Raw genomic sequence first — 25411 nt, 5'->3', positions numbered from 1 at the left:
ACTCCACAGGCTCCTCTTAAATAACTCATTTCCACTGCTTTCACTCTTGACTTGTGTCCTTCCAGCAACGTCCAAGCTTCACTTCCATACGTTCAGAGTTGGTATCACAATACTGTCATGTAGTAACTTTTTCACTTCCATGCTCACTTCCCTGCTTTTTATCACTGCTTTCAAGGAACCAGCAACCTTTCTTCCCTGCTGTACCCTTTCAAGCACTTCACCCTCCATCCTTACTCATCACACTACCCAAGTACTTAAACATACTCACATTTTCCAATTCCTCACCATCCAACCTCGCTGTACATTCACTAACTTCACCTCTATCAAAGACCATCACTTTACTCTTCCCTACATTCACCTTTAGATTCCGTTTCTTACACACTCTCTCAAACTCATCCACCAAGCCTTGCAGCTCTCCTTCGTCTTCACTCAGCAACACAGTATCATCTGCAAACAACAATACAGGGAGTTTCCAAACTGCCCTCTCTCACCAGGGCCACTCCAACATCCACTACCCTACCTTGTACCTCGTTTATTACTCCTTCATGCATAATAAAGTGATCCAAAGTAACTAGTGGGATAGAGAGAAAGGTTACTGAGTTTAAATACAGTATTAGCATGGCATGCTGTTGTTCAGTACGATACACCATATGTGCCAGGGGTTGTAGCCATGGTAAGCCCTCTAATGAAGTAATTGGGGGAACAGTGGTTCATTAAATCCAAAAGGTCATTAACCCCTTAACCGCGGGGTTGTTGGGAGTGTGCCGCGCGTGTCCCGTGGGGATAATTGCGCTCCAACTGACTTCTTAAGAATATTTGCCAAAAATCAGTTATTAGTCCTAGAATATTATAATTATATAAGCATATGGCACATACCTTCAGCTTTCCCCTGGGATGTTTGTTGAGCCTTCATCGTCAACCGTAGGACTTGTGGAGACTTCTAAAGTTGGGTAACGAAGTCTCCACTTTACACTTCCCAATACCCCATAATATGGTTATCACTGCCGGATATTATAACTACAAACACTATTCTGTGAATTTCAAGTAGTTTGAAATCCATATTTAAAAAAAAAAAAAAAAAAAAAAAAAAAAAAGTAAATTACAAGCGCATACGAGCTTTCCTCCCGTGCTGGTTCCCCGATGGTATTCTGAGGTGGAGCTGTCATTTATAATTTATAAACACACTCACACTTTATATTCCTAGTACTTTGTTACACTTATTTATATATACAATATTTATTTATAAGTTTCTTTCAGTACTAGTAGTTTATTTTCACTCCAGGGATTCACTTTCTCGTTCTGTAAACTAGTGTAGAGAGCGAAGCTGTCACTTGCACTTTCATTACTCCCAGTAGTTATACATGCTAGAGTAAAACTTTCACTTTCACTTTCATTACTCCTAGTATTTATACTCATATTCTTATATTACTACTTATTTACATTTCTATTTACAATCTGTATTTAATTACATTATTTACATTTTTATTTTATTTACACTATGTTATGCACTGTCACTTGCACTAACTTTTAAAACTATTTTCCACTGTTCAGTTATATTTACATTCATTGCTTTCACTTGCTATTTATACATTATTTACATTTCCACTTGCACTGTTTTAGAGTCACCAGAAAGATTGTAGTCACTGTCCATCATTATCATTGAAAAATTAGCCAGTTCACGTTCCACAGCAGAGTCACTTAGCCCTTTACCCCTTCCCACATGAGGTTTAGTAAGGGTAGAGGTCACAGGGTCCTTTTGCATGGGGCTAAAAAGCATCGGAATTGGGCAGGCGTGAATCCGACTTGATTTCACCTTGAAAGACAACAGTAAACTGAATGCTGTGGCCTAGGGGCAGTGAAGTGTTGCCAGTGTCATTGTGGTGACAGCTGCTAATATATACGCTATGAAATGATTGGCAGGAAATCAAGACAATACATAATAAATTAGGTAGTTCGAGGTGAATGTAAATATCACTTAGGCTTCTTCCTTCCTTTCTTATATATATTTTTATTATGAGAACAATGGAAGAGTTGAGAGGTGGGATGGGACTGGAGTGTGTTGGTGTTGTGATGGGGAGAGGTGGGTTGAGGTGGTTTGGACGTGTGGAGAGGATGAGGGATGATGATAGGGTGAGGAAGGTGAGAAGTGTTAATATTGGGGGTGGGGTTGTGAGGGGTGGACCGGGAAAGACGTGGGACGAGGTCATTGAGTGTGACCTTAGGGTTGAGGGACTGAACAGGGAGGCTGCAATGGATCGTGCAGCGTGGAGAGCCGCCATTAGGTGACCAAGGCCGACACATGCAAGCATGTTGGAGCCTTTAAAAAACGAAACGAAAACGAACGAAACAGGTCATACGGCATATTTCAAGGGGAAATAAACAGGGAAAATAAGCGAATGAGTGCACGTGAGGTGTGCCAGGTGATAATTACCCCATTCCAGATGTATGGCAGTATCAATTACCTTTTCTCTTTCTTTTATATATTATTTGGTATAAGAATAGGGCAAAGGGCACATTTCAATGGATAAAATGTGTGGAAAAATCTGTCCAACATTTGTGTAGCGCAGCGCAGCTGGTCAGGCAGGAGGAGAGGGTAATGGAGGGGAGGTAAGGAGGGGAGTCAAGGACAGGCAAAAAATGGCTGAATTGTCAACAGTGGATGGGAGTACAGGTGACATTAGCAGAACTGAGTATAGCTGGACACTGGTAGTACTGATAGATGATACAAGCCACCACTTGAAAGGCCGGGCAAATTTTCAAAATAACACAGTCACAAAAGTGACACCCCACGGTATGATCCCTTGCTCCCGAGCGTCACAAAAGTGACGCCCCGCGGTTAAGGGGTTAAATCTGATAATCAAGTTGTCATAAGCTATGAACCCAGCTTTGTTGTACAGCATGCCAACCTTAGTTGTTAAGATACATACAGTTCTTGACAAATGAGGATGTGGAGGAGTGTGGTGTGGATGTGGATGTGATAGGAAGCATGATGAGAAACATACTGAGGTGGTTTGGCCATGTGGAGAGCATGGAGAGTGAGAGACTGACAAGGAGAGTGTATACGAGTGAGGTAGAGGGAGGAAGAGATTAAAGATGAGATGAAACGATGGAGTGGAGAGATATATGAGAGAGGTGGGTGTGAGCTGGGAGCAGGGCAGTGAAATGGCGGGGGACAGGACAACATGGAGGCGATTTGTTTGTGGCCATCCCTTAGAGGATTAAGGCATCTGGCAATAGATAGACGGATAGACAGTTCCTGAAGTGTTGTAACTACCGTATTAAACTCACAGTTCAGTACAACATTGCACAACTCAGTATCGTATCCTGTGCAGTATATATATATTTATATATATATATATATATATGGCATTCTCTCTCTCTCTCTCTCTTTATATATATATACTGTACATATATACAGTATGTATATGTATACTGCTGTCCCTCATCGTTTTCCAGGTGTCTGGGAACATTAACCCCATGAATCATGAATATCTGTGAATAAAGCAAGTCTCTCTAAACAGACCCTACACCTGTAAATTAAGTATGTGAGTGCCTAGGAAAAAAGTTTGTACCGTAATGCTGTAGAGCATCACCAGAATTTAGACTGTACTTATTTAAACTTTATTTTGTGATTATTTAACAACACATCCCCCCCCACCCCACACCTCCAAAAACACACCTTAAGCTGGTCTATTTTGAGATGGTTTATTAGCCCTTGAATAGCTGAAACCAGCTAAATAGAGATGACTGTACTATCATCACAAAAAATGATAATGAATTTCTGTAAGTAAAATAACTGGGCAAGTAACAGAATGGTGGCAGCAGTGTTTATTCAATGGTGGGTAGAGCTAGACTGACTCATCGGTCAGTCAGTCAGTTGACTGTGCCTCCAATATGTGAAGAGATTGTTTGATTGATTTAAACGATTCTGTCAAAGCCAAATTTTGAAAAATTAAGATTTGTCATAAAGCGGGTTTGCTGTACAGTATTCCATACTAGTGAGAGGAAGTATAGTAAGATCTGTGTATGAACTGGAGTAGTATAATTATACCTGGATTGTACATGATGGCACAGTACAGTATGGAATTTCTAATCAGAATATGACAGTGTAGGAAGTATGTCAGGAAAAATTTATTCTGCCTCTAAATTTTCACAATATTCTTCACCTTAAATGAAGAAGCTGAAAAACATTGGAAAATCAAGTCCACTTGTGTCTGCTGTGAAACTGAATCTTGCCAAAGTTTGTGTAAAAGTATGAATAATTGAGTGGTTCAGAGTTAGGTCTGCCATGAAGTTGGTGATTGGCAAAATGTTTGTCGCAGCAGATTGTCAGAAATTTTATTTCAATTGCATTATTTGAAAAATGTATAGGTAATTGCTTGAGTGCTTCATATCTTTTTCTGCCGTGAGACTGGAGAGCTCCAGAATTCAATTACAGTATCTATATTGTATTTAACAAGTACAAGATTTTGTTTGAATGATTCTGAAAGTGAAGATTGTTTAAATTATTGTTATCACAGTGCCTTTATGACCTGCAGGGGGGGGTAATGTAGGGCTGTATGTTATTGTTACCATATGCTGTACACTTATTTAACCCCTTCACCCTGAGGTTTTAAATCTTGCTACCTGCAGATAATTTTATTAACCTTTTGATAGACTGAGTGACTTAAAGGGTCAGAGATAACCTTTACTAACCCCTCCAACGTGAGAGGGCACTGACGAGGAACCAGCACGTGATGCTGCTTCACACCCTGGGTGGAGCAGCTGTGACATCCACCCAGGCGGGTGAACATCCTAATATTTCCCTGCTCCTTTGCCATGGGAAGGACCCTGGTCTGATCCTGATGAGATATCTACCACAAGGGGCAACAGATCTCTACTGGTGTGTGTACAGTATTGTACTGTTTGATGGCCCCACATAAGGAGTTGCATACTTGTGGTCAGTGGATCTGCTTAGCCAGACAGACCTGGGTTTCACAACAACAACACAAGAGGGCTTTGTCAAGTTAAAATGATCATCCCAGGGTAGCAAGAGTAAATAAGATAAATCTCATTGTAATGAAGGGGTTACCTTATGTGGAAGGCTTTGCTTGTGTGATTCTATGACTATGAGTTTTGTTGAGCAGTGTGGGAAATGAAGCAGTGATAGAATCGTAGAAGCTGAGGTAAGTTTCTTTTAAATACTCTAAGCAGAAGCCATCACCTCTAAAGGTATGTTTTTTTTTTTTTTTTTCTGATATAAAACTTTGGATCACTATTACCATGTTCATGCAGTAGTTTTGTTAACCCCTTCAGTACGAGGAGTTTGTTTTTTTTATGTATTTTATTACTTATTTTTCTGCTGTCCAGTATTGCTATCAGACGACTGTTCTGAGGGTAGGGGAAACCTTTCACAAGGGGGGGATCTAGACCCAGTTAAACTCATAAGTGTAGTGAGGTCATTTTTTAATTTTGTTCATTGTACCAGTAGGCAGTTTTTTTCAGTTTAGGTGAGAGCTTTCGTAGTGAAGGGGTTACAATTTTCCGTGTGTTGCAAAGTACTGTTTTTGTAATATTGATTGGTAGCAAAATTTTGTGTGTGTATTACGGTAATTCCTGTTGTAAATTCTTATACAGGTAACTGATGTGAAATTATCAATAAGTGTAGATTGAAGATGGGCTTTGAATTACAACACTTAACAGGTTGATTAAGTGTATGCAAACAGCTTTTGCTAATTTGGCACTAACAATGGACATAACACCCTCCCAGCACACACTAATACTTGCTACACTTGCATTCTGTATTCACTTCTGTATATTAATGTGTTGGTGTACTAAAACTGTACAGTTAGTCCTTGTTATATGTTGGTGATGTTTTTCAAAATAGTATGGCACTTCTTTCCAGAATGTTACAACCATTTCCTCTCCAAAATATTGCAACCTTTTCCATTCCAGAATATCAGCTTTTTCCTTTATAGAATATCCTAACATTTTCCATTCCAAAAACATATTTTTTTTCCACCATGCAACTGATACTGCACTGTTGGTAAAAAGCCAGCATTTAACAAGGACTGTCTGTGCTCTTAATCTCTTCTTGTAGATCTGTGCCCATGTCTGTCTGTGTGTGTTTGATATGTAAACATTTCATAACCTTAAGGTCTATTCTTTTCCACAATATGAACTTTGATTTGCATACTTGTGAATAGAAATCCCTGATAATTCATCCTTAAAGCATACCATGCATAAATTAAAAAAAAAAAAAAATGAATGTTAACTGTCATGATTTGTAAACGATTCCCCAGATTCCGTATACCTATTGGCTAAGCAGGATTTCTGATACCTCTTCCTTACTGATTTATTTTGCTCATTACTTCTCTTTTAATGCCTAGTAGTTTTAACGCTTCAGTTGGAGTGAGGGCCTTGCCTTGGTTCAGATCCCAAGAGGCAACTGGAGACTTTTTGATCATGCCACCAACGGGAGTAGACCAATCATTTACCCATAAAAATGCTGGACCAAAGTAGCCTAGTATCAGGTCCCTACACCTTGGAGGAGGTAGAATGGGATCAACTGTTATTATTTATTTATTTTTTTTTATTATTTTTTTTTACTGTAACCCTTTTGTCTCCTGTAGATGCATGAAGTTATTTTACTGAGGCTACCAGAAGACAGTGGTATTAAACTGAGGGGAATTCTAGTAGTCAAAGGTTTTATCTTGATTAACCTGGGCGACTGCTAGAAATTTCCCTAGTTGAATAACGTAGTCGTGATGCAGCCTGAATAACATACTCAAGTTCATCACAGCAGAGAAAGGGTTAATTTTATCATGTACACTATTTATTTGATTTTGATATTGACACAGCTTGAAAGGGATGCCTTAATGTGGTGGCATCACTGTAACTGGGCAGCCCCAGTGCCCAGTTATACAAATGTCCCTCAGCTTCCTGCTTGTTCAACAAAAGAAGGATAGTGCACTGCAGTTGAAGGGCAGCTTTAGCCTTCAGTCCATTGGCTTCAAATCAGATGAGCTAGGGGCCCCACCAACAACAGTATCATCAGAGATTACATGTATAACACATGAAAGACTATCATTGGGTCTGTTACAGAAATAAAGTGGTAAGGAGTAGGTGCTAGGGAACATTCTTAATAGTAACCCATTTAGTCTTGGGATATCTTGATATCTTTTCAACTTTAATTTTTGCAGTCTTTTGGTATAATTTTATTCAAGCAGTCTCTTGACAGTATTATTCAGCTTAGGACATAGATATGCCAACTGATGAGATTAGATATGAGGCGCTTCGAGCCAGAGGGGCCACCGTGCATTTTGCTTATTTTCAGTAATTAGTTGTTAAACTTTGACATGGCTAATTATACAATAATAGATTGTTGGTGGAGAAGAGAGAGAAACTGAGGAGATGGAAGGAGCACTTTGAGGATTTGTTGAATGTGGAGAGTGAGAGCAGTGCAAGTATAAGTGGTTGGGGAATGGCTGGGAGAAGAAGTGATGAGAGGAGGGAGGAAGAGATCAGTAGGGTGGAAGTAGTGGAAGCGATGAAGAATGTTAAGTTGGGAAAGGCCCCAGGAATTGATGGAGTGTGTGGTGAAATGCTTAGGTATGGGGGTGAGATTGTTGTGGAGTGGATATGGAAGTTGTATAGATTGGCATGGGAAGAGGGAAGGGTTCCAGAGGACTGGAAATCAGGTATAATTGTTCCTTTATACAAAGGAAAAGGAGAGAGAGAAGTATGTGGTAACCATAGGGGTATTTGCCTACTTAGTGTGACTGGTAAAATATATGGTAGAATACTCATTGATAGGGTTAGGCATATGACAGAGGAGCTAGTTGGAGAAGAACAAGGGGGATTTAGGAAGGGAAAAGGGTGTGTAGATCAGATATTTGTTCTAAGATGTTTAGTGGAGAAGTATCTAGAGAAGGGAAGGGAAGTGTACGCTGCCTTCATGGACTTGGAGAAAGCTTATGACAGAATAGATAGGAAAGGTATGTGGAAGGTATTAAGAATATATGGAGTGGAGGGGAAATTGTTGAGTGCTGTGAAGAGTATGTACGAGGGAGCTAGGGTTACGGTGCGAGTGGATGGTGAGCTGAGTGAGTTCTTTGATCTCAATGTGGGACTGAAACAGCGTTGTGTGATGTCTCCATGGCTGTTTAATATATACATGGATGGGGTTGTAAAGGAGGTGCAGGGTAGGGCAGTGGATGTGGGTGTGGCTCTAATGAATGAGGGTGAGATTTGGAAGCTTCCGATGTTGCTGTTTGCTGATGATACAGTACTGTTGAGTGAAGATGAATGGGAGTTGCAAGGTTTGGTGAATGAATTTGGGACAGTGTGTAGGAGGAGGAATCTGAAAGTTAATGTAAACAAAAGTAAAGTTATGGTGTTTGAGAGGAATGAAGTCACAGAGTGTGAAGTCACAGAGTGTGCAGTGAGGTTGGATGGTGAGGATATGGAGAATGTGAGTGCACTCAAGTACAGTACTTGGGTAGTGTAATGAGTAAGGATGGAACTTTGGGGGATGAAGTGCGTGAAAGGGTACAGCAGGGAAGGAAGGTCGTTGGTACACTGAAAGCAGTGGTAAGAAATAGGGAGGTGAGTATGGAAGTTAAGAAGTCACTGCATGATAGTATTGTGATCCCTACCCTGACGTATGGAAGCAAGGCATGGACCTTGCAAGAGGGGAACAAGTCAAGAGTGAGAGCAGTGGAGATGAGTTACTTGAGAGGAGCATGTGGAGTGACATGGAGGGACAGGTTGACGAATGAAGAAGTGAAGGAACGCTGTGGGGTGGATGTGGATGTGGTTGAGAAGATTAGGAGAAATACACTGAGGTGGTTTGGACATGTGGAGAGAATGGAGAATGAAAGACTGACTAAGAGGGTGTATGTAGGTGAGGTGGAGGGAGGGAGAGGGAGAGGTAGACCGAGGATGAGGTGGAGGGATGGAGTTGAGAGGTATATGAGGGAGGGGGGGAGGTGAGTTGGGGGGAAGGTAGTCAAATGGTGGGTGACATAGCGACATGGAGGCGTTTTGTCTGCGGCCACCCTTTGCGGGATTAGGGCGTCGGGCTATAGATAGATAGAAAATTATACCTATGTGCATTTTATTGTTTAGCTTGAAAGTGCTAGCCAAGACAATTAAAATGGTGGTAAACTTGACATGTTTAAAATATATTACAGTTTGGTAATTAAATGTCAAAGCAAATAAGCAAAATGCACGGTCGCCCCTCTGGCTCGGAGCGCCTCATATAGACTTAACTCTAAATATGAAAGGCTTTTCCCAAGTAGAGTGAAACTATATTGATAACAGTAAGAGCAAACTACAAAGGACATCAGGTACATTCAGGGAATTAACAAATGAAAATACATCCTCAAAATCCATATCCTTATCACTTAACACCTGAATTCAGATAACATCCTTTTTAGTTAGTTCTTGGTGCAAGAAGAGGTTTATTCTCCGTCAGAACCAACTTGCCTAGCCCCATGCTCCTATGCTTCTTGTGGGTCAAAGTAGGATTGGATGATGGATGGATGGATGAAAGGCTTCTTGTATTGTTGGGGATTATTAAGGCTGTATCAAGCCCCTCCCATATAAAGTCTATCCCAAGCTGAATAAAATCACTAGGAGATGGCAAGAAGATATTGGAAAAAGATGTTTGTAGGCTCTTAGGACTAAGGATGCTCCCTGGCACTTGTGTATCTTTGCACATGGCACAATAGTACAGTATGAGGACCTCTGTGGGGTTAATCCATATGTACCAAGCGTGATAAAATAAGAAAGTAGAGGTTAGACAATGAATTTTTTGTCTGCATGGTACCTTCAGAGTTTCTTCACATATAACATCATAAAACTGACAAAGACATGTTCCATGGATGAACCGTTGAAGAATCCTTGTGTTCAAAATTGTGTATTCTGACCTCTTTTTTTTTTTTTCTTTCTGTTTTGGTGTATTCAGAATTACTCCATGGAGCCCCTTATCTGTTTTTATGCATTTTAGTATCAAAGGAAGCTGTGTCAATATTAACATGATGTATGATAACATACGGTAGAATATTTAGGTGTAGAATGCAAAACAGATTACTAAGGAAGAAGTGCTAGAAACCCTCCAAAGCTGATGAGGATACACCCCCAAGTGTCTGTATAGCTTGCACTGGCTTGTGTCTGTTGATAATGTGGATAGGCCCCCAAGGCGTCATGTCATCAGTGCTTTCTGCCGTGAGTTATGTTGGGAGCCGAGCTTAACACCGCGTGCTGGCTTGCTCTGCCCCCACAGGCATGCGTAGTGGGACAGTGACCCCGAACTCTCCTTCTCGCCCCACATCTGCTCTGAGTCAGGGCTCCAACAACAGCAGTCAAGTGTCACTGAGAGCCAGAACATCGCCTCGCAAGCCTCGGCCACAGAGCATCGCTGGCTCTTCCCTCTCCTCTGCAGATAAGCCGAGGGAAGCTGCTGCCACACCCCCAAGGGAGAGCAGGCCATTGGATAGGAAATGTATGTGGTTGAGTTAAGGCAAAATGCTTCCCTGTCTGCTTTGCATTTTATAAGCAAGTCTTAGCTTCACTCTTATGTCCTACTCTGTGGATCGTAGTTATCAAACTTGGTAAGATTTTCTTGCTGTCAGCTCTTGTTTACTATAGAAAATAACGAAGAGGATGTGCATAGATGGTTAGGACTGGGAGGTAGAACCAGGAGAGTGTGGCCCATTTCAATTACCTTGCAGTTGATTGCTGTCTGTATTTCATTATTTCTCTGGTTTTGTGGATCATACCTCACCTCATTGCTTGGTGGGAAAAAAGGTCAGGATGCTGATGCTGATAATGATGTCTACTATTTATCCCCAATTACTTGTGTTGCAGTGTCAGTTGGTTCCTCATCATCAGGCAGTAAGCCAGCCCGAGCCAAGAGTGCCGGATCAGACCGTAGCGCCCCAGCCACCCCAGCCCGTACTCCTGTCAAGGCTCCCACTCCTAAGAAGACTCCTGCACAGGTCAAGGCAGAGAGTGCTGCTAAGAAAGCTGCTGAGAAAAGCAAAGGTGCCCCCAAAGCTAAAAGTACTCCCAAAACCACTCCACTGCAGTCTCCATCAGTGGAAAGTAAAGCTTTACCGGGAACTAAGGAGAAAAAGGTTGCCCCACCCAAGGAGGAGAAGGCAAAGGCCGAGGGTAAGAAAGTTAGTGATGTGACTGCCCCTGATGAAAGTAAGATTGAACAACAGCCAGAGGCCAAATCAAATGGTCCAGAACAGCAGGAAATTGTTGCTGATGATAAGCAACCATATGTAGAGAATGCAGAAAATAAGCAGCCTGATACAGAGAGTGCAGTTGTAGAGGCTGTTGCTGCTGCTGCTGCAGAGCCATTGACACAGGCTGAAGTGAAGGAAGCTGTTGTTGCAGACACCTCGACTGCTGACAAAACTGATCAAGACCAGATGGACACAAAGCCCACAGTTACTGAAGAACCACCAAAGCCCAGCACTGAAACAAAGCCTGAGGAAACACCACTTGATGAGAAGAAAACTGAAGCTGATGTTCAGGATACTCCAAAGGAAGCTGAAAAGGCTGAAGATCAAGAAAAATCCCTTGCCCAAAAGGCTGCTGAAAAGCCATTAACAGGGTATGCCACTGAGGAGGAGTACAAGGCAGCCCTGGCAGAGAAGAGGAGGTTGGTACGTGAAGCCAAGGAGAGAGAGGCGGAGTTGGAACGCCAGAGACAGGTATGAGCTTAACCTGTTCAGTCTAGTGACATAGTATTTTATTTTTACTATCTCCAGATGAGTTTTTACAACTGACCTCAAACAGAGGAGAGGTTAATAAAGGCTATATTTAATTCACCCAGTTCAGAAAGTCTCTCTAGAATTGAATGAAATTGCTTGGGGGTAGCATTAATAAACTTTACAAGACGTCATTGGATTCAAGGGGTTAACTCATCCCTCAGCAGTTCAGTTTTATTTATATTGTACATTTGGAGAATAAATTTAATTGCTTCATTATAGTATCATCTTTTTCAATGTTTGGTAGTTCATAATTGGTACCTTGTGATATTTTTGTTTATCTTAATCCTTTGAATCTAACAATGTATGGTGTTCAGACTGGAAGGGTTAGATGTAGACTGTTAGATATAGCTGTAAAAAAAAAAAAAAAAAAAAAAATGATTAGTTTGATAAAGTGCTTTGCTGAAAGTCAGCCATATTCTGTATTAAGACATCCTCTAGCAGAATAGAGTATCTGTATGTGTACACAGAGTGGTGAGAGACTGTTCTTTTGGAATCAGAATTGGCAATAAATATCCATCCATCCATCCATCATCCAATCCTCTGTTGCCCCCATGAGGACCATAGGAGCCCAGGCCTAGGCAAGTTGGTCCTGACATTTAAGATGAACAGTTGAGAAATGTGTATGGTTGTTGTTCAGAGCTTTCATTCAGTATGCATGCTGTGTTCACTTTTAAATGAAACTTAATTCAGTCCCTGTACTCCTCTTTGGGGCTGTGTAGGACTGGTCGATGGATGGATGAATAATTTCGTGTACACGAAGGGATGGAAGTTTCCACTACATCTACTTCACATTTAAGATGTGTTTGTCATTTTCCTGTCTAACTCCTCATATTAAAAGAGCATCATTTGTTAGGAGAAAAACATATCAAACCTATCTCAATTTGAGAATACTAGCCATTAGTGCAAAGTGAGGAGTAGGAGAGGTGAGACATTAATTGAACTTCTCTCCCAAAATGCACTGTGACCGTGATCTTCACTCAATTTTCCTGCAGCTTGAGGAGGAAGAGAGAGAAAGAAGAGAGGAGGAGGAATACTTGCGGCTGATGGAGGAACAGAAGAAGGCTGAGGAGGAACGTTTGAGGAAGGCCATTGAGGAGGCCGACCGCACCCGTGAAGAGGAGGCAAAGAGGAAGGAGGAGGAAGAGAAGCAGAGAGAGGAGGTAAGAGGATGGAAGAGGAAGGAGGAGGAGAGGTAGAGATAGACATTAAGGAGACGAAGATGGAGGAGGAGGACTGTGAGAGAATATAAGGAGCCAGAGAGTATTAGAGAGAGAAGGTAAGGAGGCAAAGAGGAAGAAAAAAGAGGAGATAATTTAACTAACTTTGTCAGCTAGAATATCTTTCAATGGAACAGAGTAATTGAGGATTTACTAGTTAGTTTAGTGGTTTGAGGCATTAGTTGTATTGTTTGGAAAGTGTATGCAGAGTGAAAGTCAGTGACGCTGATGGTAGTGATGGTAATGTTGATAAGTGTTTTTTTTTTTTTTTTTTTGAGGACAGTAGTCATAACACTAACCTATAAACAAAATCATCCCTCGTTTTCTGTAGTTTTGTTTTTGCTGGTTTCAGTTATTCACAGATTTGTAAACCGTCTCAAAATACCTTAGTCAGGTGTCGTTTTGGATTATTTGACATATTTGGTGTTAAATAATTTGAATATGCCCATTAGCAGCAAGATTGTAATGTCTGGTGATGTTGGGGCGCTACAAAGTGTTTTTAGGCACATATATATATATATATATATCTATCTATCTATCTATTGCCAGACTCCTCAATCCCGTTTGGGGTGGCCACAAACAAATCGCCTCCAAGTCGCCCTGTCCCCCGCCATTTCACTGCCCTGCTTCCAACTCACATCTCCCTTTCTCATATACCTCTCCACCCCATCCATCCATCTCATCCTCGGCCTCCCCCTCCCTCTTCCCCCCTCCACCTCACTCACATACACTCTCTTCGTCAGTCTTTCACCCTCCATCCTCTCCACATGGCCAAACCACCTCAGTGTGTTCCTCATAACGCTTCCTATCACATCCACATCAACATCACAACGCTCCTTTATATCCTCATTCGTCAGCCTGTCTCTCCATGTGACTCCACAGGCTCCTCTTAAGTAACTCATTTCCACTGCTCTCACTCTTGACTTGCGTCCTTCCAACAACATCCAAGCTTCACTTTCGTACGTTAGAGTTGGTATCACAATACTGTCATGTAGTAACTTTTTCACTTCCATGCTCACTTCCCTGTTTCTTATCACTGCTTTCAAAGAACCAGCAACCTTTCTTCCCTGCTTTACCCTTTCAAGCACTTCACCCTCCAAACCTCCATCCTTACTCATCACACTACCCAAGTACTTAAACGTACTCACATTTTCCAATTCCTCACCATCCAACCTCGCTGTACATTCACTGACTTCACCTCTCTCAAAGACCATCACTTTACTCCTCCCTACATTCACCTTTAGATTCCGTTTCTTACACACACTCCCAAACTCATCCACCAAGCCTTGCAGCTCTCCTTCGTCTTCACTTAACAACACAGTATCATCTGCAAACAGCAGTACAGGGAGTTTCCAAACACTATCCTCTCTCACCAGGGCCACTCCAACATCCACTACCCTACCTTGTACCTCTTTTATTACCCCATCCATGTACAGATTGAACAACCATGGAGACATGACACACCCTGTTTCAACCCAACTTTCAAAGAGAAAAATTCACTTAGTTCACCATCCACACGCACTGCAGCCTTCGCACCATCGTACATACTCATCACAGCATTCAACAACTTCTCATCTACTCCATATATTCTTAACACTTTCCACAATCCTTGTCTATCCAGCCTGTCATATGCTTTCTCCAAATCCATGAGAGCCGCATACAACTTCTTTCCCTTCTCTAGAAACTTTTCCACTAAAGATCTAAGAATGAATATCTGATCTACACAACCTCTTCCCTTCCTAAAGCCTCCCTGTTCTTCTCCAACTAATTTCTCTGTTCTTTCTCTAACTCTGTCAATAAGTATCCTACCATACACTTTTCCTATTATACTAAGAAGACAAATGCCCCTATGATTACCACACACTTCTATTTCCCCTTTTCCTTTGTACAAGGGAATAATTATACCTGACTTCCAATTCTCAGGGACTCTACCTTCCTCCCAGGCCAATCTGCACATCTTTCACATCCATTCTACTACTATCTCTCCCCCATGCTTCAGCATTTCACCACACACTCCATCAATTCGTGGGGCTTTCCCCGATTTAACTTTCTTCATTGCTTCCACAACTTCTGTCCTACTGATTTCTTCCTGTCTTCTAACCTCCCTCCTTCTCCCAGCCATTCCCCAGCCACTTATACTTGCATTACCTCCATCCTCTATGTTCAACAATTCCTTAAAGTGTTCTCTCCATCTGCTCACTTTTTCTCCCTTCTCCACTAGTAATCTACCATTTTTATCTTTCACTCTCCTGCTAACTTTACTTCCACTCTGTCTTACTCTTTTCACCTCTTTCCAGAAAATTTTCTTACAGTCCCTCCACTTTACACTCAAATTCCTTCCAAATTTCTCATCCACTCTCTTCTTACTCTCTCTTACTAATCTTTTCACCTCTCTCTTTCTTTCTACATATAACTCTCTCTTCCGCCTCTCGACTTCTTCCACGCCCCTATTTCTCATCCATTCATTGTATGCGTTCTTCTTTTGTGCCACAGCCTGTTTCACCTCTTCATTCCACCATGCTGTTCCTTGCACCCCCCTCCATCTTCTCTTCCTTCCACACACCACATCACATGCTGCACATATTTCTTGTGTAAATATTCTACACACACCTTCCACATCTCCCACCTGCTCCAATTCATATTTGCCCAATCGTTCCTCCACTTCTCTCTTATACTCTGCCTTTTTCTCATCCTCTTGTAACCTTTCCACTCTCCTTGCAACTACTCCTTCCTCTCGTCTTTCCCTTCTTCTATTTCTCCATTCTAATTGGACCTTGATTCTGGCCACCACCAAGTAGTGGTCAGAAAGTCCACTCCCCCAACCTCTATAAACTATTGCATCCATTACACATCTTCGCATCCTTTCATCCACACACAGATAAACAATCATTGCCTTCCTTTCATTCAGTTCACCACCCACCCTTCTCATCACTCGCCATGTATACCTGTGGATCATTTTATGCCTGAAGAGGGTATTGGCTATCACCAACCCCCTCCCAGCACAAATGTCCACTAACGCACTCCCATTCTCATCTATCTCAGCAGGCACACCCCACTCACCAACTATTCCATCCACCTTCACATTCCCAACTTTACCATTCATATCACCAATCAAAAACTCTCTCATTCCTTCCAAACTTTTCCATGCACACTTCCACATTTGTCCAGAACTCTTCTCTCACTCTTCTAGCATGATCTTGCGTTGGCGCATACACACACACAATCGCCCACAGTTGTATTCCAATTTTCAGCTTTACCCACACAATCCTTGACCCAACTGATCCATACTGTCTTATGCTTCTCTTCCATCTTTTACTCACAACTATACATACTCCTTCCTTTGCCCTCTCATTCTCACCTACTCCTGCACATGTACCCCATCCATACTCCCATTCTCTCACACTTTCTCCTCTCCATTTTGTTTCAGTTATTCCACATACATCCACTTTCGCACCCTCAAGCACCTGGACAATCTCTCTCTCTTTCACCTCATCATTCGCTCCTCTTACATTCCAAGTACCAATTACCAAGTCCTTTGTCCGGTCCTGGGTCGTCATCGTTTGGTCAGTCCTTGTCTGAGGCTTCTTGTTTGTTTTTTTAGTTAGTTGTTTTCCGGGGAGGGGCACTAACCCTCCGCCAACCCTTTTAGTCGCTTTTTACAACAAGCAGGGATACTGGGGGAGTGTATATACAGTAATCCCTCTAATATCCGGACGCCCAATATCCGAACATCCCCACTAACCGGACATAATCGTCCTGGGATCCAATATTCCCAAAATGGTCCGGGGGGTGGGGGGGGACGAATTTTTCCTGCCCGTAATTTGAATTTGCCGCGCGCAGCACGGGACAGCTTTGTTGTGGCGTGTCATTCCTCTGAAGTCTGATAGAGCGCCGCTGCAGCCTCCCCACTTTCCGCCTGTCTCTCGCCGCGAGTGCACGCTCGTCGTCATGGTTGCCCATGTGCTCTCTTTTGTGGTGGTTCCTTACCTGCTGCAGGCACTCCTGCTGCTGCTCTCGGGCCTCTTATTAGTGTGTGTGATGATGGCCCCGCCGCCTGAGAAGAGGAAGAGAGTGGTGTTGACTCTGGAGAAGAAATGGGAGATATTGGAGAAAGTAGATGAGGGGTGGTCTTCTTCCCGCATCCTCCGCTAGTTCAACCTGGCCCTATCTACTTTGTTCGATATCAAGAGATCCCAAGACAAACTCTTTTTTTTTTTTTTTTTTTTTTTTTTTTTTTTTTTTTTTTTATATATATATATATGCGAGGAAGAAGGAACCAAAGGCCATGAGCCCGCAGTAACAGTTCCCTCCAAGAGAAAAACAAAATACAATATAGAGCCAAATTCAAGATCCGATCATTTTGAGATGCCTGGACACACTGCGTTTGAAAGACTGGAGATCATAGGCAGCAGGAAATACAGACAGAGGGAGACAGTTCCAGAGCTGACCTGTTGCATAAATGAAAGACTGGGAGTAACGGTTAACTCTTGCATTAGAGAGTTGGACAGAAAAAGGATGAGAGTTTGCTGCCAGACGGGTGCTATGCGCCCGTCGTAGAGGTGGAGGAATGCAAGCAGACAGTTCAGAGGAGCAGTGACCATTAAGGTAGCGATAGAAAAGAGATAAAGACGCAACAGTGCGGCGAAGAGACAGAGGTTGAAGGGAGTCAGTAAGAGGAGGAGAGTTAATGAGATGAAAAGCCTTTGACTCCACCCTATTGAGAAGAGCTGTATGTGGGGAGCCTCCCCACACATGAGAATTGTACTCCACACAGGGGCGGATAAAACCCCTGTATAGAGTCAACAATTGCGCAGGGGTAAAGAAAGAGCGGAGTCCGCCTCCCCACACATGAGAATTGTACTCCACACAGGGGCGGATAAAACCCCTGTATAGAGTCAACAATTGCGCAGGGGTAAAGAAAGAGCGGAGTCCACTTAGCACACCCAATCTCTTGGAAGCAGATTTTACAAGAGATGTAATATGATCTTTCCAAGATAAGTCCCGAGTAAATGAAACCCCAAGCATGTTCAAGGATGATGCAGGATTAAGCTGAATATTATTAAACATTAGTGGGTATACCTGTGGAAGATTTTGTCGGGTTGATAGGTGTAAGAACTGAGTCTTAGATGCATTAAAGACAATCATATTATTTTTACCCCAGTCAGAGATACGAGCCAAGTCAGACATTAGGTGTGCCATAGCCTTATCCCTTGTTTGTTGAAGTAACTGTTGAGATGGGCGTTGCGGGAACCGAATGGAAAGGTGAAGGGTGGAGTCATCAGCATATGAGTGGATAGGGTTAGATGTACAGCTTAGAAGATCATTGATGAATAAAAGGAAGAGAGTTGGTGATAGGACAGTGCCCTGAGGAACACCACTGTTGATAGATCTAGGAGAAGAACGATGGCCGTCTACAACAGCGGTTATAGAACGACCAGAAAGGAAGCTAGCGATGAAGGCACAGATAGAAGGATAGAAACCATAGGAGGGCAGTTTGGAAATTAAAGATTTATGCCAGACTCGATCAAAAGCCTTTGAGATGTCAAGTGCAATGGCAAAGCTTTCGCCAAAGTCCCGAAAGGAGGATGACCAGGAGTCTGAAAGGTAGGTGAGAAGATTGCCAGTGGAGCGTCCCTGACGGAACCCATACTGACGATCGGAAAGATGCCTTAAAATTTTTCTATTAAGAATTGACTCGAAAACTTTTGAAATACAAGACGTTAAAGCAATTGGACGATAGTTGGAGGGTTGCGAGTGGTCACCCTTCTTTGGGACTGGCTGAATGAGAGCAAACTTCCAGCAAGAAGGAAGGGTACAAGTTGACAGACAAAGACGAAAGAGTTTGCCTAGGCAGGGTGTAAGCACAGAAGCACAGTTCTTGAGAACAACAGGAGGGACCCCATCAGGCCCATCTGTCTTGTTAGTACTGAGGCCAGTGATGGCAGAAAATACATCAACTGAAGAAATTTTAATGTCAGCCATGAGGAAGTCAGAGGGGGGAAGTGATGCAGGAACAGCACCGGAATCGTCTAAGGTAGAATTGGAGGAGAAAGTCTGTACGAAGAGATCTGCTTTATCAGTAGAAGAAATAGCTACAGAACCATCAGAGTAGAAAAGAGGAGGGAAGGATGATGAGGTAAAGTTGTTAGAAAGATTTTTGGCAAGATGCCAGAAGGAGCGGGAAGAATTCGAGTTGGAGAGTTGAGAGCATTTAGTATGGATGAAATTATTTTTAGTAGAGCGAAGAACAGACTTAGCACGATTCCGGGCAGAAACGTAAAGATGATGTGATTCAGGGGTGGGTTGGCTCCGGTACCTTTTGTAGGCCCTCTCCTTGTTGCGGACAGCATTAGAACAAGCGTGATTAAACCAAGGCTTTCTTGCGTTAGTCAAAGGATATGAGAAAGGAATGTATGCTTCCATGCCCGAGAGAATAACCTCCGTGATGCGCAAAGCACACTCAGATGGCTCACGGCCATGGAAGCAATAATCATTCCTGGGAAAATCAAAGAAGTACTGCCTGAGGGCCTCCCAGTCTGCGGCTCCAAAATGCCACAGACGACGTTTCCCTGGAGGGTCCACAGGCCGTACCGGAGTGATAGGACAGGTTAAGGTAATAAGGTTGTGATCGGAGGAGCCCAACGGAGAGAAAAGATTAACAGAGTAAGCAGAAGGATTAGTTGTGAGGAAGAGGTCAAGTATGTTGGAGCTCTCTCCAATGCAGTACACGGCTGACTTCTCGTCAAGAAGCAAATGCAACGTGGAGAGGAAGGTGATGTTTGCTCCCAAATTTGCTGAAATTGACCACTCCACGTTGATTTGGTATCGACAGCAACGTGCTGCTGGTGTGGTGGTACGAGGTACGGAGCTGAAGGCTGCTGCTGAGAAGTTCGCCAGGCTTCACGACGCCCTAGACTTCAAGGCATCCGAGGGTTGGCTCTTCACGTTCAAGTTACGGCATGGCCTTACCAACCGTAAAGCTCATGGTGAAGCTTTGGACGCTAACGAGGATGGAGTTGACGAGTTTCGGCACAATGTGAAGGGCTTGATCGACAGGGAGGGCCTCACTCTCAGTCAAGTCTACAATGCGGACGAAACTGGTTTATTCTATCGCTCTTTGCCAACGAACACTAGCTGAGGAGACGGAGAAGCGTGTACCTGGCCGCAAGCTCTTCAAGCAACGGATATCTGCTTTGTGTTTTGCCAATGCTAACGGCATGCACCAGCTTAAGCTCGTTATTGTTGGCCTTGCAAAGCAGCCTCGGTGTCTTCGTGGGGTGATGGATGTCCTTCCTGTCGTCTGGTACCATTCTTTGAAGGCATGGTTTACAGCCCAGGGGGCGGATTCTGAAAGCTCAAAAATCCTCGCATATCCACCATCTTTGGGCGTAAGAGCAACTTTTCATTTAAGTGCATATTCTGGAGCCCTAGAAAACGAGCGCAAACCCTATGCGGCGTTGTCAGTCCTCATCGTAGAGTTGCGCCATGTGAGGAGCAGCCCTAAGTACATCGTAAGCCTTATAGCTTTCCTATTTTTACAAATGTTGTAGCTCAAACATCCCCCAAATCCTTAGAATTAAATCATGCATCAATTAATCCTTAAGTGCATACAACTGTTGCGATTTTTCAAAAAATAATAAGTACAAGTGGCAGCAGATCATCGTAGACGATGCCAGAATACTATAACGGAGCAAGTACTACTTCAACATAAGTGGTAAAACTAGCATTGTCGGCCAATATTGCCTTTACTGCAAACAAATTGCAGCCTAATGATATAATGTTCACAAAAATTCGATTAAACAAGCCAGTGTAAAGAAGAAACTCATCTAAAATATGGTTATAGCCAACATGACACAATGTCGAAAAAATTATGAATCAGCACACTTATTTCTTCCTCTGAGAAGTTCACTGCCCTTCTGTACATAATATTTTGGTGGTCCTCCACTGCTTCAATACCGTCGTGGAAATTATGACTGACGGTGTGGAAACATCGTCTGCTACCACTGTATACTGGTATACTGTGATTGGTTACTCAGGTTTTAATAGCGAAACCTCCCGCTCCTTGATTGGCCAACACTTGCGCTGGCGCAACCTGGTGTTGGTCTTAAGACTGTCATACAACACTCTCCAGAATACCACTTATCAAAACCTCGTACGCACATCGCAAAAGTTCTCGTAGATTTTCTCGTAGCCCAGACACCTTTCAGAATCCGCTACCAGATCTTCAAAGACTGGTTCCACCGCCACTTCGTCAAGGAGGTCATCAATTACCAGACGAAGACACAGGGAATCCCGCGCGACCAGGTAAGGGCCCTCCTTCTCCTCGACAATGCACCTGCCCACCCGTGCAACAAGGACTTGGTGGCTGAGAATGGCCGGATTAGGTGCATGTTTCTGCCACCTAATACGACTGCTGTCATCCAACCAATGGACCAAGGAGTGATCGTGGCAACAAAGCGCCTATACGGAAGTTCCTGGACAAGGTGATGGTTGTTCTCAAGGACGAGGACGAGTGCAGGGAGGGACGGGACATGCGAGGCCAGCGGACTTTGGAAAACCTTCGCCGCTACAACATCAAGTCTGCAATCTACAACTGGGCCAGTGCATGGAAGGAAGTCCCTGTCAAGACTCTAGAAAATGGTTGGTCTTGTCTGCTTCTCGGAACGGATGTGGAGTACGATTTTCTAGGGTTTGACGTGGATGACTTCCATGCACGGCTTCGTACGCACGGCGACGATGTTGATGTGGACGATGTGCGTGAGTGGTTGGATGATGACGAGGGCGATCCTGGGTATCAGACATTGTCTGATATCGAGATCGCGTCTTCAGTTGCAGGTGTCAGTACCCAGCTTGAAGATTCTGACGAGGAAGGCAATGATGATGCGGACTCCTCTCAGCATGACACTACTCCAGCCATCCCCAAGCTGAGCGCACTCCGGGAACACCTAGAGTTCGTTCTCGACTACCTGGAACACCCGGACTGGGACAGGGAGATGGGGCCCTTGGGACTTGTGGAGGAAGTGCGTGCTTTCAGGCAGCGCATCATCAATCGTCAGAATCGTCGGTCCTTGCGTCAATCAATGATTGACAGTTTTTTCAGGCCCGTGACCCCTGCTGTGCCCAGCCCTGGCTCCACTCCGTTGCCTCCCCAAGACAGGCCCTCATGCTCCGAGCTACAGCCCAGCACATCAGCCACGGTGGAGTCACCGCTCAACGTGAGTTTGCGTCTATCTTCAGAGTCGTGTGCAGTGGGTACGCCATCACCACGACCAAGTGATCTAGGTCACCTGCCAGTGATACTCTCGGACTCTGACAGTGATTAAACAGCAAGAACTTCTTCACTAGACCACAAGGGAATTTACAGTGTTTTGCAGTGAAAAAAACAGTGTTGTATTAAGGATTTACAGTTGTGAGTGAAAAGACAAATTTGGAACAAAATTTAATGTAAATAGACTTGTTTGTTTTTGCTTTAGAAAATGGTTAGAAGAGTGGGAAAAGTTAAAGTGCAGAGTGCAACACTTAGTACGTTACAATGGAGCATAAGTTAGACAAGAGTGCGCACTGTGAAGAGAACGGACTTCTGAGTGTGATTGACTAAGTTCAGTGCAAGACTTCATGAACAGTGTACTGGAAGTGCTTCAGGAAATCCTTCTTACTGTCAGAGTCCGAGAGGAGGTGGTTATTCATCGAGATGGCCATGGACTTGCTGTAAGTAGGCAGAATGTTTCATACTGTACGGTACTTTTTTGCATACTATACTTTTTTCCATACTATACTTACCTCAAACACCTCATTTCACTCTTTAATGTCCTTTATTGGTGTGAATAGGGTGTTAGGAGCTATGCAAAGGCAGTAGGAAGGTGTTTTTCTGAGTTAGGCTAGGTTTGGGTCCATAAATACCAGTTCAGGAGCCAGTAAGCAGAATGTTTAACCCTTTAACCGCGGGTATTGTTTTGGTCTGACTGTCCTCTCCCGTGGGGGTTTCAGCCAAATGTAAACAAACCTTTAAACCTTAATAACTCTGCACAGAATAAAGCTAGAGAAAAAAATAAGGTACCATTAGAAAGTACTAACCTTCAGCTTTCCATTGATGTAGGTTTCATGACTTTGTTGACTTTCACAGGACGGGCAGTGCCGTTAGAAGTGAGGGGTGTAAAATCACTATTTTTCGCTCACACACCATTACCTTCGCTCATACACCATTACCAAATGCCAACCTCATTCTGATAATAATACTATAAACATATATGAACACTGCACATACGATAAACACCCACTCTGTGTTCACTGAGGCAGGTAAAAGGCACTGTAATTACCCGCACTTCACTGCCACATCAGCGGTGTTGTAATCACTATTTTTCGCTCACACACCATTACCAAATGCCAACCTCATTCTGATAATAATACTATAAACATATATGAACACTGCACATACGATAAACACCTACTCTGTGTTCACTGAGGCAGGTAAAAGGCACTGTAATTGCCTGCACTTCACTGCCACATCAGCGGTGTTGTAATCACTATTTTTCGCTCACACACCATTACCAAATGCCAATCACATTCTGATAATAATACTGTAAACATATATGAACACTGCACATACGATAAACACCCACTCTGTGTTCACTGAGACAGGTAAAAGGCACTGTAATTGCCTGCACTTCACTGCCACATCAGCATGTGTTGTCACTCACACAGCTGGACAGATACTGATGCGTGCTTGGTCAGGGGTGGGGTGGGGGGCCCAGGGGGTGGGAGGTGGGGCCCCAGGGGGGGGAAGAGGGAGGTGGGGGTCGGCTGGAGTGAAAGAACTTAATAGCTACTCTCCCTTGAAACAATTGGCGCACGGAAAAAACGCGGGGTATTCAAAATATTCACAAACATTCGAGAATGACACCCGCGGTTTGGTCCAGTTTTTGCAACGTCATTCTGGAATGACACCCGCGGTTAAAGGGTTAATATTGTATGAACCTACCTCTAAACCCTCATTTTATGGTTCTTTTGCATTTATTTCAGTCATTTATATGCCTTATTGGTGTGATTTGGGTCTTAAATAGGTGCTATGCATGTCCAGAGGGAGTTGTATAGGTGTTTCTCTGAGTTAGGGTCCATAAGTACAAGTCCATAAGCTGGGGCCCAATATCCAGACAGGACCACTATCCGGACCTGCCTATGGCCCTATTACGTCGGATATTGGAGGGATTACTGTATATACAGTATATATGTATACTGTAGTTGAATTTTGGCTGTGGGGACTCTTTTGAGGGGTTTCATTATTCACAGAAATTCACTGTTCTCAGATGTGTCTGTTCCCTAACACCTGTAAAAAATGAGGGATAACTGTAATCAGTCAGGTCTCTCTCTCTCTCTCCCCCCCCTTTTTTTTTTTTCCACAAACTTTATTTCAGCATTAAGCTCTTCCTTCTGTCTACAGGTGACTCTACACTGAGTGACAAGCCAAATGGTTTCCTGCACACCAGGAAACCATTTACTATGCTGGGTGTTAACCATATAACCAGATTATGACACCTGGTGGTTTAGTGGATAATTAAGGTGCTGTAACTGGAGTGTGCTGGTGCAGGTTTATATCCAAGGGGTAGTTGGGGTTTATTGCTCCTGTAATGCCGCTCAAGGATGAGTGAGCCTGGTCACTCTCATTTTAAATGTCAGGACCAACTTGCCTAGCCCCAGGCTCCTACACTACTCATGGGGCAGCACAGGTTTAGATGATGGATGGATGGATGGAGTTACTAAGCATCTTTAGAAGATCAGGAGCACATTTTTTGTGCTTTTAGCTCGTTGGATAAAGTTTCATAATAGATAACATTATACTTGACACACATTAATCAGTACCCATCCATGTCAAGCGTGTGGAAATTTGCTGCTGTATTTAATTTTTTTGTTCATTTACCTAACCCACAGGCTGAGCGCATAGAACAGCAGAAGCGTGCAGAGGCTGAAGAGCGTCTGAAGAAGGAGGAAGAGGAGCGGCAGGCTCGTAAAAGCCGCGTGGCTGCCATTATGGCCAGGACTCGTGGCAAGGGTGGCACCAACACACCAACTAAGGTCAGGAGCAGTGCCTTATTTACTCTCAGCTCAGCAAAATAATTTGGTTGTCACCCAAATGAAATGCAGCAAGTCACATGTAGACATGTAGGTAGTGGTCAGACCAGTAATTTTTTTTTTTTTCCCCCTCCTTGTACTGTAATGATATTTTAGAATTGGGGTATAGTTACTTATTTGTACGTTTTGCTCTAGGTTTTTGTAAATATTATACAGTTTATATATGTCATTTTTACTGGTTAACTTTTCACTACCTTTTCATATATTTTGTACCTGATGTTTTGCTGTCCTTTCACATAAAGGGCATGTTCCTTGAAAAATGTTCTCTTCCTTGTCCACTTAAGTATATTTTCATGTGTT

At 43.1% G+C, this 25411-nt stretch overlaps 1 protein-coding gene across 5 annotated transcripts in view; it reads left to right on the top strand.

Moving 5' to 3' along the window:
- LOC145407459 (uncharacterized) overlaps nt 1-25411 on the top strand; it is a 564352-nt gene that overhangs the window by 513956 nt on the left and 24985 nt on the right. For 4 of the 5 annotated variants that reach the window (XM_080278390.1, XM_080278388.1, XM_080278389.1 and 1 more), the window contains 4 exons: nt 10268-10486; nt 10852-11708; nt 12761-12928; nt 24911-25054. In XM_080278390.1, coding sequence (XP_080134516.1) covers nt 10268-10486; nt 10852-11708; nt 12761-12928; nt 24911-25054 — 1388 coding nt within the window. The remainder of the gene's footprint in view (nt 1-10267; nt 10487-10851; nt 11709-12760; nt 12929-24910; nt 25055-25411) is intronic. The other variant, XM_080278391.1, reaches the window with a different exon arrangement.

This window comes from Coenobita brevimanus, chromosome 73 (genome assembly GCF_032717465.1).
Source record: "Coenobita brevimanus isolate Jiangsu-jjx chromosome 73, ASM3271746v2, whole genome shotgun sequence".
Classification (NCBI taxonomy): domain Eukaryota; kingdom Metazoa; phylum Arthropoda; class Malacostraca; order Decapoda; family Coenobitidae; genus Coenobita; species Coenobita brevimanus.
The sequence above is the reverse complement of the archived record's forward strand: the minus strand, read 5'-3'. Positions and strand labels throughout refer to the sequence as shown.